Source organism: Harpia harpyja, chromosome 14 (genome assembly GCF_026419915.1).
Source record: "Harpia harpyja isolate bHarHar1 chromosome 14, bHarHar1 primary haplotype, whole genome shotgun sequence".
NCBI lineage: Eukaryota > Metazoa > Chordata > Aves > Accipitriformes > Accipitridae > Harpia > Harpia harpyja.
In genome coordinates this window covers 14355523-14372151 of record NC_068953.1, presented here as the reverse complement: position 1 = coordinate 14372151, position 16629 = coordinate 14355523, and the positions used below count along the sequence as shown (strand labels likewise).

At 45.5% G+C, this 16629-nt stretch overlaps 1 protein-coding gene across 4 annotated transcripts in view; it reads right to left on the bottom strand.

The window, feature by feature from the left end:
- The window catches only part of GAS7 (growth arrest specific 7), a 113609-nt gene that overhangs the window by 61426 nt on the left and 35554 nt on the right, over nucleotides 1–16629 (bottom strand). For 3 of the 4 annotated variants that reach the window (XR_008238172.1, XM_052807304.1, XM_052807306.1), the window contains exon 2: nucleotides 12701–12824. Coding sequence is in view for 3 of the 4 variants with exons in the window: in XM_052807304.1 (XP_052663264.1) it covers nucleotides 12701–12824 (124 nt within the window). In the remaining variant the exon portion in view is untranslated. The remainder of the gene's footprint in view (nucleotides 1–12700; nucleotides 12825–16629) is intronic. The other variant, XM_052807305.1, reaches the window with a different exon arrangement.

Sequence of the window (16629 nt, the reverse complement as noted above, 5' to 3'; positions counted from 1 at the left end):
TTGTGCCCCTCCAGCTTTCTCACTGGCTGGGCATGAGAAGCTGAAAAATCCTTGACTTTAGACTAAACACTACTGAGCAACAACTGAAAACATCAGTGTTATCAACATTCTTCGCTCTGAACTCAAAACATAGCACTGTACCAGCTACTAGGAAGACAGTTAACTCTATCCCAGCTGAAACCAGGACATAAGGACACACCATGTAAGGCTGACCTCAGCTGAGAATGCAAGATGGCAGCAAGCCACACACATACTTGTATCATAAGTATATGTCATCTTTAATGTGATGGACAAGGTAGCTGGAGTGCTATTGTTTGACTAATGCAAGAGGTATTACAGCTGCAGCACATCACAAAATTTCTTCAGCATAATCAAATATTTTCCTGCTGAATCTACCACCCACGCACAGTTTTAAACCACTCCCAAAGACACTGAGCAACCATATGGTTAACCACATAGTAGCTGTGCATTCTGGGCACATGGTACTTTTGAACTCAGCATGGCAGTCTGATCCTAGGGCTCCCTTTTCAGAAAACACACCAAGGCCACCCCTGCCAAGCAGCCTACAGCAGTGCTATTTTCCTTGCTTTGGGCTCTGAAAATGCCAGCTAGAAGCCTGCTGCCAGGCCCCCAAAACAGCAGCAAGTAAATACACATAGTTATTTGGCAGGGACTGTCAGGTAGGAGATATCCAGGGCAGAAATGATTTCACCTTACCTGCACCTGCCTCCAAAAGACCCATAGGTTGTCCAGATGTGCTCAGGGTTGAATGTAAATATCAGCACTCTGTCTATTCGCCCTCTCTCCCAGGCAGGGTTTCTTCCTATTCACAGTCTTCCCATCAGCTCATATACATGAAAGGTTTTGAAAGCTTCACACACAGTGATTTTGCAACCCAGACCAGCCTGGGGACATTTATTTCTTGAAATTCCAGCAGAACAACAGAGCTTCTCGCTGACTTGCTGTAATGGTACCTTGGGAAGGGAATGGACAGGGATACCTCCCTACACAGCCAGGTGCAGGCAATCTCAGCTGAATGGTGAAATGGACACAGGCCCTGAGGGGCCAGTGGAGGTCTGCAGCACTTCACATAAACACTTACTGGCTTTTCTTCAGTAAGACCACACAAAACAACCCCTCGACTGAGTCACAGACAGAGTTGGAGGAGTGTGCATAAAGCACTGGGATATTTATCAAGCTGGGACTTGAGCCAGCTCACTTGAAATATGAAAGCCACAAGATAACTGGCGGTTTCTGGAGGCCTTATTTCATGTTTCTCCAAACAGGTCAACACCAGAGCTGACCCATGAGCCCAAGGAAAGTGCAGGTGGACAGCTGGCCTGAAGGGATGGAGCCCATCACTCTTTGCTGAGGTAAAACCAACAAAAAGGGCAATGCAGTTCTTGTGAGGAAGAAATAACAAAAAGCCTGTGTTCATATTTTTTCTGAAGCAAAAAAGGGAATTCAATGGGCAGCCAGGTTGATTCAGAAGAAGCATGGGAACTGTGCACAAGGGTGTTTTACACTCTCTCCAGTCCTCCCACACTTATTTCTCCCCTTACCTGCAGACAGGACCCCTAAACCCATCCATCTTGCGATGTACAGACCCCTTTCTCCCTCAGTCCATCAGCTGACATCACCCACAGCTGTCCACACCCTCCCCATCCCCAGGATGCAAAAGCAGCCATCCCTACAAGCGCGTCTTGGCCACTGGGAAGGATCAGGCCAGAGAGGGGTGGGTTGCATACCATGCTCTTCCCATCCAGAGTCACAAGCACAATTGCTACAGCCCAGACTTCCTCTGCAGGGCAGCAGGAACTTCAGGAGATGGGGACAAGGGGTTTGGGCTGCTTACACACTTCAAACAGCCAATTCTTCTTCCCTTGGTGCACACAGTGGGTGTGGGACAACACAGACTGCACACATGTCCTAGAGGGCTTGTGGTAGTGTGCAAGGTGCTGTGTGCCTGTGGGTAGTAATGCTGAGGCTGGAGAAACTGGGGAGGCACGGGCATGGAGGTAGCCAAGCACTGGCTAAGAGGAGATTTTAATGTCTAAAACTTGATGGGTAAAAAAATCCGAGGCAGAGCAGTATTGTTCAAGGGCACAGTGACAGAGTGCTGAGGAACAGCCAATACTGCAGGTCTGGGAAGGACCTTCTCACCCTCAGAGTAACCACTCATCTCCCATTCATTGCTCCAACAGCAGAAAAGTATTTCCCCTCCATCTGCCGAGTCAAACCCATGAGTACTGCACACATAAATACAGGTTTTTTCAGCTCAGACCTAGTGGTTTCTAGCACATAGAAAAGCTTTCTGTGAGGCTTACAGCTTTGTAACACTGAGCTGCAGCTCTGGCCAGGTCTAAGCCACATGCTGTGGCTACCTTGAATGAGGCAAAGTGTGCTACCGAGAAGGTGTTCTCCTTCCTGAGACATCCCTGAAGATGTACTTGCAGAGCCTGCCTTTCCTGCCAGCCCCCATGTGGCCTCTCAGGTTCTTCTTAGTACTTGTGCAATGAAGGTATATAAAAACATATTTCTTTCCTCAACCATTGCTATGCTGAAAAGTCATATTTCTGATATTTCTGATATTTCCTAAGCCCGTCAAGGCTTCCTGCCCCTGGATAATTATTTTTGCCCTGGTCTGATTTGCAGAGCTGTTGGCCTGGCTTTCCAGCTCCTGTTACTTCAAGTAACCCCCATGAATACTGCAGCTTTTCAGACACTGAATCTCCCCCAAAGTGCTGTCCCTCTGAAGTGTGAGTACACATGCAGATGTGTGTTTGTGTGCATGTGTGAACACGCCTGGGTATTTGCAACAGCTGTAGGAACTAAGTGTAGAAATGGGGTGTGGCATTTTACAGATGTCCTATGCATCCTACGCACTGTTGGGGAAGAAAGCCAGGGTGGATATTCTGGGTGTGAAGGGAGGTGTGCTCACCATATGATCTGATGGGAATAGACTGTTTCACTGTGCAGCCCTCTCTGTGCCTGCTGACACCATCATGGCTGCATTCTGCTATGGAGTAGTAAGGGGCAGTAATCCCATGCAAGGAAACTGAGGACATTTTTTTAAGTTCCCCTTCAGTTCTAGGCTGTAAGCTCAGGTCCCCGGTGAGATTCACTATATCCAGCTTTACCTCTCTGTGGAGTCAGTATTGTCACCAAGGCTCTCCTTAGAGTCTGAAGAGAGACTGGCACTTATAGGGTGTAGCTCACATTAGCTATTTTAGACACCTACATCAGGAAGACAATTGAGAGGTAAAGTTAATTATTTCTTTTCATGGATAAATGGTGAGACCGGAAGATCCAATTCAAATGGAGTTGTCCACCCTGCAGATGGTACCTTGTCAGGCGAATCAAACTGTGCCCTGCTCAGACGGCGATAGGGATGGTGAAACCTATCTAAGGGCACAGGAGTGAGCACTCTAGAGGCCAGTCAGTGCTGCGGACTCTTGACGGGCAGCAGCCTGACAGCCATGCACTCCGTTGCACGTGCTTCTTTCCAGTTTATCATCCTTGCTTGCTGGTGTCCTGATTCTAAACAGAAAGCGTGAACATGCACTTAACCCTCCAAATCCCAGGAGAGGTATCCTGACTGTCCTCCCAGACAGCACAGGACTCCTTGCACAGATAATGATGCAAAACAAGGACCATGACTGCTACAGAGAAGGGTCTTCCAGGCATTTTAGAGTAGCTTGCCATCTCTCTCCTCTTTCTTATGTTTTGACATGACATGCTTGGATGTCTTTAGATGGTGCACAAGATAGATGCCAGGCATCCTGACTGTAATGTAATTGATGCAGACTCAACCTTCCTACAGCAGGCCAAACTGTGAAAACAAATTTTAGGTATATTGAAATTCTCCTAGGCTTCATTCTGCAGACCTCTTACAGGTCAGAGGCCTTTAAAATGTTTTCAGGATTGAGTCCAACCAGTTTCAAAGTATGATAAATGTGGAGTGTTTATCTGGTTGGGCCATCAAGTGGAGACAGACAGGAATGTGCTGTCTTTGTCGACTGGCTCATTTACCTGTGCAAATCTGTTTGTTCCATACAAAGTCACCCCAATTCTTTCATTACAGATTTTTCTAACATCTTTTTTCCACATAAGAACACTGTCTCATAAATTCTATTTCTTTCCAGTTAAGAACCAATTTCCTTGTGCTTTTTATGTAAAGACAATGAAAATTAGATCACACAACAACATGAATGGTGGAAATACTATTATGGTCAGATAAGATTTATGGATAGCACAGGCAGATAATCACAATGTGGAAGGACACTAACCACTGGAAACAGCTGACAATAATATCAATGCCTCACAAGGGGGGAGGGTTCTGTTGTATTTTGAGGTTCAGAAGATGTTACTTGCCCCTAAAATCCCATTTACCCTCCCCAGGAATGGGAATGCATACTTGAGTTCCCATCTTTGAATAGCTCAAGCACCAAGAGCAAAAAAACTATTTAATCGAAAAAAAGGCTTCTGGACCATGTGAGGAAGGAAGCAAATGGTGAAGCAGAGATGGTGCAGTGGCAGGCATGTTCACAAAGGCAATTTGTTGGATGGACCAGTCACCCAACACCTCCTGTTTTCAAGAGGAGGGAGCAGAACTACACAAAAGGTTCAGCCGGGGAGCAGCACAGAGCCCCACCACACCAAAACTTGTACAGCTTTTGCTTGCTGACCTTCTTCAAAGGCTGTGTCCCCTCCCTGCTCCCAGTCCCATGTACCCGTCCCAGCAGACTGATTGCATGGTGCGGAGCCCACCAGCTGCTGCTGCCCTGCACGTTGCTGGCTAATCCCGCCTTTCCCTGGAGAGCAGAAAGGCAGGACTGTCCAGGGAGGAGCAGGATCTGTACCAAAGCATAGTGGGGATATTCAGCATAGGTGCACGTGGGTACACATGAAATGAAGCACAGTAAATGTTCCTCTGTAATCATATTAAGATTCTTTGACTTAGACAACCAGAAAAAGCAAACCAGCAGTTGAGTGACAACAGCCTAGTTGGATGTGACGTATGTAAAAATTGGGGAAACACAAAGATACCAAATAAAGAACAACTCCCATGTGAGTCCCAGGCATTTGTCATCCTCTGCATTGATAAATATTTTTCATATAGGTTAGGCTTTACAGACTGAAAAAACAGGCCTGACAGGGATTTCAAAAAGTCATTTTCTCCCTGCTGTGCCCCAAAGCAATGCCAACATGATTTTTCATGGTTTTGCGGAACCTGCTCTTAGAGACCTCCAGTGATACAGACTCCCAGGCAACTCCCTACTCCCACACTTTACTATCTTAGAGAACTAGGAAGATTTAGAGTTGTCCTTGTTGCAACTGAAGTGTGTTACTGTGTCTTTTAGTGACGACAGGCATTGCAAACAGTCTTCTCTGCAACAGCATTTTATGCACTTGAAGCCTACTTTCATGTCCCCAGCCATGTCTTTGCCTTCTTAGGGTAGACAGCCCCAATCTCTTAACATTTGCCCACAGGCCATGTTTTCCACATCTCCTATCATTATTGCTACTCTCTTCTGGGCTTTATCCAACTGGCTCACATCTTTCCTGAAGTGTAGAATCCAAACAAGATAAAATATTCCAGCTGAGGCTTTATAATTTCCTTGTAAAGTTGGAGGCTTACTTCATGCCTCACAAACATTCCTATTTATACAACGGAAAATGCTGGCTGGTTTTGTACTAGCACAAAACTGCTGGCTCACACTCAGTTTTAGATCCTCCAGAGCCCCTACATCTTTGTCTCTAAACTGCTCCATTGGCTTTGTCACTTAATTATTTCTGATGAAATCTCCAATCTTAAGTGCATCTTTACTGAACAGCATCCTACTCTTCCAGCGTGTGCCCTCAGCTGCAGGACGATTGTGAATTCTGAGCCTGTTCTGTGCAGCACACCATGTTCTCTCCCAGCTTCAGTTAAAGTTGACGTTTGAATAAGTACTCTCAATGTCAACATGACATTCATTACTGGAAATACTGACTAGAACGAAGCCTCGGGCAGATCCCTGCAGGATTTCCTTCGGTACAAACTTCCCTTTGACAAGGGACCATTAATTACCATGCTCTGAGTATGATCTGCCAAGCAGTTTTGCACCATCTTATTGTAATTTAACTATGGTCCCCTTTCCCTTTAGTTTGTTTTCCCTCTAGCCAGCTTTCAAAGTGCCTTTGCTGCTTTTACGACCTGTCTTCCTGTAAATGAGCTGCCTTTCCTGCATGCAGGGACTCTGCTGACAGACCTGCCCTGCCTGGAGGCTGTATAAATGTTTAGCCACAGTCCTACCACATGAGAGGGCACGTACCTCCTCCCACCACTGCTTGTCAAGGATGGAAGCGGTAAAACTGCCATGAACCTGCCAAGGAAGCCCGCTGTTGCTAGTACCCACCTTCAGAAAGGTGGTGGGTGCTAGCAAGGCCCCAGAGTGGGGTGGGGGATGCTCTGTTGTGCTCTTACCCGACCCAGGGCTCAGCCACAGCCCTGAGCTTGGTGAATACCCTCACCCCGCTCTGGGATATGCCTCCCTCTGACTGAGAGGGCAACTGGTTGGGCACACAGGACAGCTGGAGTGCTGCAAGAGAAGGACATGTCACTCAGAGGATGTCCAAATACAACATTTAAAAGAACAGACAGTGAACCCAGTGCCTGGAGCTTCCACATATGCTTAGCATACAGCTGAGATAAGTGACCGTCTTCTACCTCATGCATGATGGAAGGGACAACCAAAGGGAGGATGCATGATAGCAATGCCTAAGGGATGTGTTACACGTATAAAAAGAAAGCAAGAGCATGGATTTGTGGGCTTCAGGCTACCGGAGACCTTGCAGAGCGCTGTTCAACCAAAAATGCAGTGCTACATTTGCTACCTAGCATCAGCCCTGAAGGAAAAACCACAACGTAGTACTTTAGCAATTAGCTGAGTTTAGTGGCAGGCCAAGTCTGGGTACCTCTGGACTCTGGAAAAGGTAGGATGAGAAACAGCTCCTGCAGCAGTACGCTGTTGGCGGAGGCTCAGCAGCTGCATCCTTGGATGGAAGCAGCTGCACAGGGTCCCCAGGGTGCGCACAGCACACAGGCAAGGCAGAGCTTGAAGAAACTGCTAGCAGGGCTCCACTTGATGAAAGCTGAGTATAATCCTGGATCTGTGTGTCATGGAGAGGAGCTTGCCCTTCCTTCCACTCACTTTCTGGCTACTTTTTCTCCCAGATTACTACCTATGAAAGCATCTCCCACTCTGTCCACTGAACAGCTCTCTGCTTCTTCTAGTTATTATTAGTTTCTCCTCTCAAATTTCTGCATACTTGAGTAGAAGTAGACAGCCTCTTGCCTATACTTCAGCTCCACTGCCTGGCTCAGCCCCACTGGGTAGGAGAAGCACAGAGCAAATAATACAGAAAAGCTTCCATAGGAGGGGTATTCTAAGTAATTTAAAATAAGAGGGGGAAAAAAAGCATAGAACCCAGTCTCCACAGCAGCCAGAGAGACCTGCTGTAATCTAGAAGAATAACCAGTCATATTTATTCCCTCTGAAACCATTTGTTCTCTCAGAAAGCAGAGCTCAGACCGTGGTTGAGATATAGAAATCCCTTCTTGGATTCAAAAATTTCAAGGAAGGAAAAAAAGGCTACATAAAGTACCATCCACTATAACAAAGCTGAAGTTGTACAGTCCCTTTAGACAATTTGGTGCTTCAGCACCTGGAGAAGACACCCTTGATTTGGCATGGTGATTCTGATCCACACCCAGCTTCTGCACCTGGAAACAGAAGGAAGCTCCGCACAGCATTTCAGAGGAGCCTGGGAGGGAACCTACCTTTGGTCAATGACAGATAGCAACCACAGAGCCTTTCAAGGACAATTTCATGTTTCTTCCTGTTGAATAGGAAGCTTTGTAGATCCTGGTAGCAGGAAACATGAGACATACACAGGGACATGCCTAAACTGCTCTGAAGTCAGAACCTCCTTCCACTTTGGGACTGAAAACTGAGGTCCTCTCTGACAGAAGGCTCCAAATGGAGAAGAAAAACTCATTTTTCAGTGCAGCCCAGTGTAACAAGGTCCCTGGAAAGTATGTGTCCTGGTGTTTTGCTACATGTCAGAGGGCCCACCCCTCTTGGTGCCAGCTCTCCACCTACTCCATGCAGCAGAAGGCCCTTGGAGGGCTGAGTAGACAGTATACTGGCTGAGGTCCCCCAACTGAAACATCTACCATAACCTTCAGTGAACAGTGTCTTGCTGTTATCCAAGTTGCCTTAAACTCACCTTCCAGTGCAGCTATGTTAATGTACAATTCTAATAAAATACTTTATTCACAACATCTAATTTCAGCAAAGTACGTACAGATGCTTGTGAAAGACAGAAGTGGAAAAAAAAAAGAAAACCACCATTAAACCAATTAGACTAAAAATAACCAGAAAGTTCTTTCTCATTCCCTTATCGCTCTGAATTGCTATCCTCTCCTGGCAGGCTGCTACACAGAGTTTCTTTCTCCAAGCATACCTTTTGCTTTGTTGCATCTGTTAAGGAGAGCCCTCCTTGAGAATGTCTGCATCACAATGTACACTGATTGGACAGCTCTGAGAAGCTTTTTGGCTCGGGGAAGGCTCCTTCCCAAGCCCTTTGAAGGAGGTTCAGACAGATTTAATCTTTCACTCTGAATCTCACAGTAGTTATTCTTTTTCCAGGAGATAGTTTGGACATTTGTCTTCATTAAAATAAGGACTGCTTCACTCCCTTGGAGATGCAAATATTTCTTCCTCAGATGGGTGGGACCTACTCTGTTTGACTGACTGATTAACACTTTGTTGCCTCAAGAAGTTCCCTTTTCTTCCCTCTAGTGACTCACTGGCATGTTTAACTATGAAATGTATTTTACACAGAATCTTGTATTTTGTAATAGTCCGTACATTAACAAGTATACTTGTTGCACCCATCTATATGGGATTAATACACGTAGAGCATTGCTGGCATTTGGCTAAGACCAGACACAACAGTAGTTGGGTGGGTAACCTCTAGCATCTTTCTCTTGTAGGCCTACATTTCATCAACCCCACTGAAGCTGGACCTCTGTCCAGCAAGGAGAAGTTATCAATACAGTTTGTCAGGATGTGCAGTGTCCTAGCAAGAGAAGTGCTCATGCCTTTCCTGAGAGGCACTATTGCCATCAGCACCCAAAGCAGTATTCCCTGACCCTTCACAGTCTCCTGCTGCATGTGTGGGGCATGAGAAAAATCATCATTTCAGACGGTCTCAGCTGTGGAATCAGAGGGGAAAGACCATGGGAAAGCAATGTGCACAGGGTCTACAGTATTCCCTGATGGGTTAGCAATGTCCCTTCTCTTTCAGCTGAGACCAGATGTACATTCTAGCAATAGCTGTCCCCCCTACAGTGGTTTTACAGCAAGTCAACATGCAGTCAGCCAGCCACATTGTGAGTCACTGTGTGGAAGCTGCTGAACACCCAGACTTCCCCGTGGTAGAAAAAAAATAGAGAGTATTTGTGAAGAATGTGGAGGAGGTCTTGAAACACTTTCTGATCATCCATCTCAGTAAAGAGATGACTGGTCCCTGGGAGATCTGAGAAATGGTTATGACCTTACAAACCAAGAGTTTTCCATCAACTGCTATTGGTGGGTAATGGTGAGCAGGAGACCTTTAACTAGATGGATCAGACTGAAGGCCAACCAGCTAGCTTCCACTGACCTCTGAGTTACCATGTTTGTGCACTAAACAGTAGTATATCTCTCTCAAAAGCTCCAGCATACTTTCATCATCTGGTGATAGCTATGATAAAGAGAGAGTGACCTAGGAGTACATCTACACAAATAAGACCTTGACAGAAAAGAGATCTAGCTCCTGCTGCAGAAACAATGGTGCTACAGAGGCAAAGCAGGAAGGAGGCCCATGAAACCCTGTGACAGAGATGTATGCTGGCACCATGTCCCCATGACAAACACTGCCAATGTTTATCTTGATACGCCCAACAGCAGCTGCAGCAATGACAGGACAAATAAGCAGCTAAGACAAGGCAGCAGGTGCAGTCAGTGAGCTGTCCAGTCTATGAGACTTGCACTAAACATTACCCACACCAATGCAGCTCTACCATAGGAAAGATGGGGACTGCAGTTTTATAGCATATTGTCTTTGACTTATCATATGGCTCAAAGCCAAAGAATACTTCCTGAGTGTCAAGGTGCAATCCCACTGTTAAAACAGCAAGCCTTGCATGCTAAACGTGACTTTATGGTGACTGCATGGCTCAGCAGGTCCGACTTTGCAGCACAGTCAAGGAAGAAAGTGTATATTCAACAGGAGACTGGACAACCTGCCTATGGATAGTCCTGCACTACCAGTTTTGCAGGGACAAAGGTCAGAGCCGATCAGTCAGATTAAATCAAAACAGTGTCCAGACAGCTGCTCATGCCAGGGCTGGATGAGGCTTCATCACATACTTCAACAGAAAGGCCTGGAGGTTGCATTCGGCTTCTGCTTTGTCTGAGGCCTAGATGACACCACAGGTGACACTTCTTTGGCACATAATCCACTTTAAGGAAGCACAGGCATTTGGGATGTGAATCTGATAGTGCAATATAACCCAACTAGAGCAAAAATACCCCCAAGCAATATCATCAAACCAATAAACGAGCAACAAGCAGTATCTACACAGCTAGAAGACTTTCAGGCAGCAGCATATTCTAACTGAGCAGGCTGAGAGAAACTAAGCTTGCCAGGTACACCAGCTAAGCTGGAGGAGTGGAGGGGCCAGTGTGCCCCTGTACATGCTGCAGGAGAATCCTGTTATCTCACAAAAGGCTATAGCCCTCATGGAAGGTGCGGGAGGCTCAGAAATTCATGATTCTTGAGTCCAGCACAGGAAACAAGAGCAAGCCTAACTTCAAAGCCGGTTGGGCTTAGGACTACTCTGGTGAGGAGCTTTCTCATCTAAACAGAACTTGAATCAATGCTCCCTAAAGCAAGGACCAGAACACAGAAATCCCACTTCTACCCTCTCTTTTATTCTGCTATTCTGAGAACCATATTTCTTGCTGCATAGCAATCCCATTGCAGTAGCTGAGAGCACAACCATAGGTGGTATGGGCATTCTCCTGAGAAAGACTGGTTGGAAGTGACCTCTGGAAGTCTCCAGCCCAGCTACTCACTCTGAGCAGGATCACTGCTAACAACAGATCAGGTCAGCTACAGCTTTGTCTAGACAGGTTCTGAGATCCCCCAAGGATGGAGATTCCAGTACCTCCCTGGTCAGCCTGTGCCAGGGCTATCCTGCCTTCCTAGAGAAAATCGCTTTCCTGATTTCTGACCTGGACCTACCAAGCAGGATGTGACTATTGGCCCTTGTTACATTGCCTGTAACTTTTGTGAGGAAAGTAAAAAGCTGCCTGACATTATGAGGAAACTCTGTCCAGGCCATCTACCTTTCTGGGGTAGAGTTCCTGTGACAAGAGCTTTTATCACAGAAAAAACATGCTCTGCCTCTTACTGGTTTATCTGACCTCAACCCAGTGCACGTGAGTAAGGGTCCATCACCATGATGGCTCAGGATTGAGTCTAATCACCTCCTCGCCCAGCCCTGAATTGCAGTGGGGATGGGGTATCTAACTCCTACTGATCTCCCCAGCCATGCAGGGGATGCTGCCCATGAGCCAGAGCTGACCATGCTTGAAAATGAAGGCACTGTTTAATGGTAATGTGCCTTCTGGAGGGTCTTATGAGATGTCAGTGCATAAAACTCAGGTACATAATGACTTGGCCATGTTCTAGGCCAAAGGCTTCTGAAATAAAACACATCAGTCCCTGAATGACTGTGAGGTGCGTTGTGACAGCCCATGGCTCTCCTTGCACTCACAGTGAGTCAGAAAGAGAAATGCCAGTGGTCATTCCTGATGGCTTTGACTCCATTGTGAACAAGGTGAACTCCTGCTGTCCTCTCCTCCCTTGTCATTCTGTCATTCTTTCTGCTAAAGAAATCTGGTTTTGCTGGCCACAAGTCCCTGTTTTGCAATGCTGTTGTGAGCTCATGATGAGAGAAGCAGGTAGACAGAGTCTTAAGCTGGCAGTGGTACAAGTTTGACAGGTCTTGAGCAGCTGATAAGATCTTGAGTTGTCTGCTTCTCTACTAGCACAACAGTGAATAAAACACACAAATGTAGACTGAAAATTCCGACTTTAATGTCCCATTACATGTGTTTTTCTTCCCTCGTCTCCAAGGGCAAGCTGACTCTGACTTGAGCAACTTTTCAATTAACTATTTCTGTTTTTCCCTAACAGTGCTTTAGTGATACCTGACATTCTATCAAACTACTTTACATATATGTACATATACAGACATATATATTGCCAGCTAAAGCGAAAGCAAATAAGGAATGTGGTAAAAATTATATCCTTAATGGTGTTTTATATTCTAAAACATTTATGGCAGGGGTGTTTCTACTTTACATTCTCTGTCTTTTGTAAAAGCTTCAGATGTCTTCTAATGGCCAGAATTAAGATGACAGAGGACCAGAAGACTAAATCTTCTTGTAATTATTTTCTTTCATATGGTGGCAGGGTCATATTAATTCCTTTGACTCTGGGTCTACTTTGTCATCAAAATCAACATGACAGACAATTTCCTGAAACAGATCTGCACTGCTAGGGTGACACATTTAATGGAGCCCCCACCCGCACTTACCATTCGTGAAGGTGTTCACATAGTACCTTCGGCCCTGAGGAGACATATAGCTCTGCCAGCCAGGGGGAAGATGGCCGTTCAAGGTATCTTCTCCCATCTGAGGAGTTGCCTTTCTGGGTTTCTGCTGAGAAAAGAAAAAAACCCCAACCTATTAAGTCAATACCTAGACAATGTAAAGTCTAACCAGACACACGTCTGGAAAGGGACCATGTGGTTTGGCATTCTAGAGACTGCAATACACCCAAAGACTTTCAGTCCATTTCTCCCCTCATCTGTGCTAGCTTCATCCAGAACATGAAGCAATCTTCCCTTGGAGCACTGGCTACACAGAACATCCTTTGGGAGAGAAATGAAACTCCTCTGTATTTGATGTCCCATGAGCACCTGGACCTGTCCAAGAAAATGACTCGTTAAGCAGTAAAATGCAAAGCATAAAATAATCAAGTGTCTGAGAAAGAAAGTCATGCATCTGGCACTCACTTACTTTCATGTGGATATACTGGTGGGTCAAAGCACTGGCCATAGAAGTGCTGCCCCAATTTAATTTACAGGGGCACCATCACCTTCAGACATTTTCAAGAAGAAACACTTGCAGAGCCATGTTGCCTATAGAAGTAGTGTACTGAAGTAAATTTATCAGTATGCTGATTATATACTAATAATGCCTGTAATTAGCAATACATACATTACTGATCTAGATGTAATCTGGATCCATATCATCCAGATACAGGATCATTAGGATTCAGATTACTAGGAGTGATCCAGATCATTAGGAACAGCAGGAGATGAGCGTCATGCTGACACCTGCTCTCCAGGGACACACACAGAACTGCTATCAGGGTTCAAGTGCCACCTCAGCCGTACATCTCTTCACCAACGCAGTTGCAAGCCTCAGTACAGATTCAGGGTGCAAAGAAAAGAAAGAGGTGAAGCTGCAAGTAATTGCCCACACTACATTGCATCACCTGGGCTATTTTCCTCTTCCAAATAGCTCTGGTGGTTCCTTGGTAGCAGCTGCTTGATGTGAGACTGGCAAAGAGGGCTTCATACCAAAGGAGGCATGAACTCTGTCTGATCCTTTCAACCAGGAACACTGAATATGGCAAAGGTAGAGATAAGATGCATAGCCAAAGATTGCCAGTTGCAGCCCTACAGGTGTGCGGCAATGAACCCAACAGCCTCCTCCTGGCTCACATCCAGAGAGCTCCACTTTGCCTTTCCACATTCCCTAAGGCAAACCAGGCATGCGATGTACTCATTTTTTGTTTGTTTGTTTGCACTGCCTTCAAAGGAAGAAATACAAAAGAACAAGGAAAAATGTGTGAAATGGAATTATTTATCCCATGAAAGCTAATCTCTATCCAGAAAATGCCTTCTGACGTGGTGGGAGACAGGTCTGAAGTGACTGCACTAGATTCACAAACAGACATGTCCAAAGGACAGGCAGTTTCAGCATCTGGCTGCATATAATGTTCAAACATTGACAGACATATGAACAGTACCATCAGAAAGAAACCTGTGATGTGTCCTTCTCCTACACATTCAGTCTCTGAGTGAAATTCCAACTCTCTTCCAACCCAGAATAAAAGGGACATTTAATGATTTTGGAGCCAAAAGTCTATTTTATGTTTCTTTTCAGTTTCAGAAAACTCTTATTACAATGGCTCTCAAGAGGCACTGAACTTGAGAATGATCTTGTGTTCGTGCCTCAACAAGCGTACTTGCACAGACAAGTCACAGGCTGCAAGGCAGCCATATGGACCCAAGACCAGTGTGAGATGAATACTGCCTGACCGCTGCAGCACAGATGGAGCCTATGCTGGTTCAGATTTTAGTTCCTCTCCTTGAGCAGAAATAGAGACTGGGAGACTCAGCTGGCCCAACATGAACTGAACAATTTAGCTTGGGAGATATGAAGGTACCATACCAGGTGTATGACTCAAATCTCATGCTCTGCATGCCTATGGCTAGCAGGGTGGTATGCAGAATTAATCAGTAGGATCTCTGCCATCTATTCCTGTCCCCTCTGTTTCTGCTCTCTAAGGTTTAATCAAATCAATTTACAGTTCCATTCACTCTGCTGTACATGTGAGAAAGCAGAAGCTTTCACAGTTTGTGTTACTTTTTTTTTTGCTGAACTCAGCTAACAATGCAAGTGAAAACTTCTCTTACACATTAGCCTGCCCAAAGGCACATGTTCTCATTATTGTTAATGTTATTCTATTGCCTAGAAATGCACTAAATGAAATTCTTGTCTTAGTGAAGCTAGGGTTCTAGCCTGTTCTGTGATCACAGGGGCAGGACCCCTCCATACAGGCCACCGAAACATCTCTCTGTTTCATATAGCTTTCCGTGAAAGCTCTGCATCCTACTAATGAAAACATGACAGAAAAATTAAGCTATCCCAGTTTTACCTTTGGGTGATCTGAGTTCTTCTCCAACATGATATGGGTGTTTACAGAAGTGTCTTGTTTCACTATGCAATGCCACTTCTAACAGGGCTCCAATAACCACGTTCTCATTTCCAGTTCTTTACAGCCACATACTGGCACCACCAGAAACTTGCTCACACAGCCCTGAAACCTGCAGTATGGCCCTAATATCCAGCATCATCCTTTTGTTTGGTTTTACTCTCAGTCGAGACTGAAAATAAGCCTGCAGGCTTCCCAGGCATGACGTCCCTGGAAGCATTGCGTTGCTTGTGCAGGTGATGCAGACCAGTGGACTGGTGTATGGCACTGACACATACTTTTATCACATGGACCTTAAAAACAAAAGCTGTTTTGTGCAAGCTTCCTTTTCATCCTGTTCAGCTCCTGTGATCTGCCATGCAGGGGAGCTTTTCCATCTCACATACCCCTCTCTACAGTTTCACCTAATGTAATGAAACACTGGGAAGAAAAAACTATTGAAAAGAGTATGTCTGACCAGTGAAGTCATCCCAGTAATTGCAATAACAGCTAAGAAGAAGGCTGGTTGATTTCTGTGTCCAGGACTACCTCCTGAGGGGCTGTCCTTGCACTTTACCCATACATAGTCCTTGTCCAAAACATGGGTCGGTCTGGTGAGAAAGCCAGGGCTAAAAGGCATTCAGAGGTTCAGGATCAAGTAACATATGCAGAGAAGGTCAGATCAGAAGAGAAAGCATGACAGCGCCAAGCTATTTTTTGAACCACTAAACCGGTCTCTCTCCCAGCATATTCCAAGGGATAGCACAGAGTGCTGGGACAAATCCTGGGACAGCTCCTGAACTCTTTCCATCACAGCGTTAATTATTGTTTGCAAAAGCGTGCTGAAGAAAAAATAAATTCCAGAGTGTAGGAGTGTACCAGCTCTTGAAGAATTTGGCAGCAGGTTGGGTCCCTTAGACTCACTGCACAGATCTCTGGCCTTGAAGAAAACAAAGTTACACCAGACTATCTCTGCTGTGCATGATCACCCCATAAAGCGGAATTTGGGATAATCCAACCCTGGGTTCTGTTCCAGAATCTAAAAGGTACAGAATTTCACACATTTTTACTGCACACTCGGCATTTCTGTCCTTAACACCTTCTTTCTCTTCTGGAACAGAAGTCCTATCCATTCCCACTACCCCTCTTTCTTAATATGGTCCTCTAGTATCCCATGTACCAAGTAGGTCAAGACTAGGTTCAGCTCACTTCAGGGGCCCATGATATTACTTCATTTCATACAGTCAGCACCAGTAGCCTGCAAGGACAGATACCGCAGGTTTGCTTAAGGGAAGTTCTGCAATTGCTCCAACATCCTTTGAGTCACTTTTTCAGTGTTGCTTCAGGTCTCCCTGATGGACTACAGGAAAAGCAGAGGTCTTTTACAGACAGGTACCATGGCTGTATTCTTAAACAAAGGCTATGCCAAGAGACAGATGTGGACAGTATAGAGCAGATACCAGCAAATGTTGGATGGAA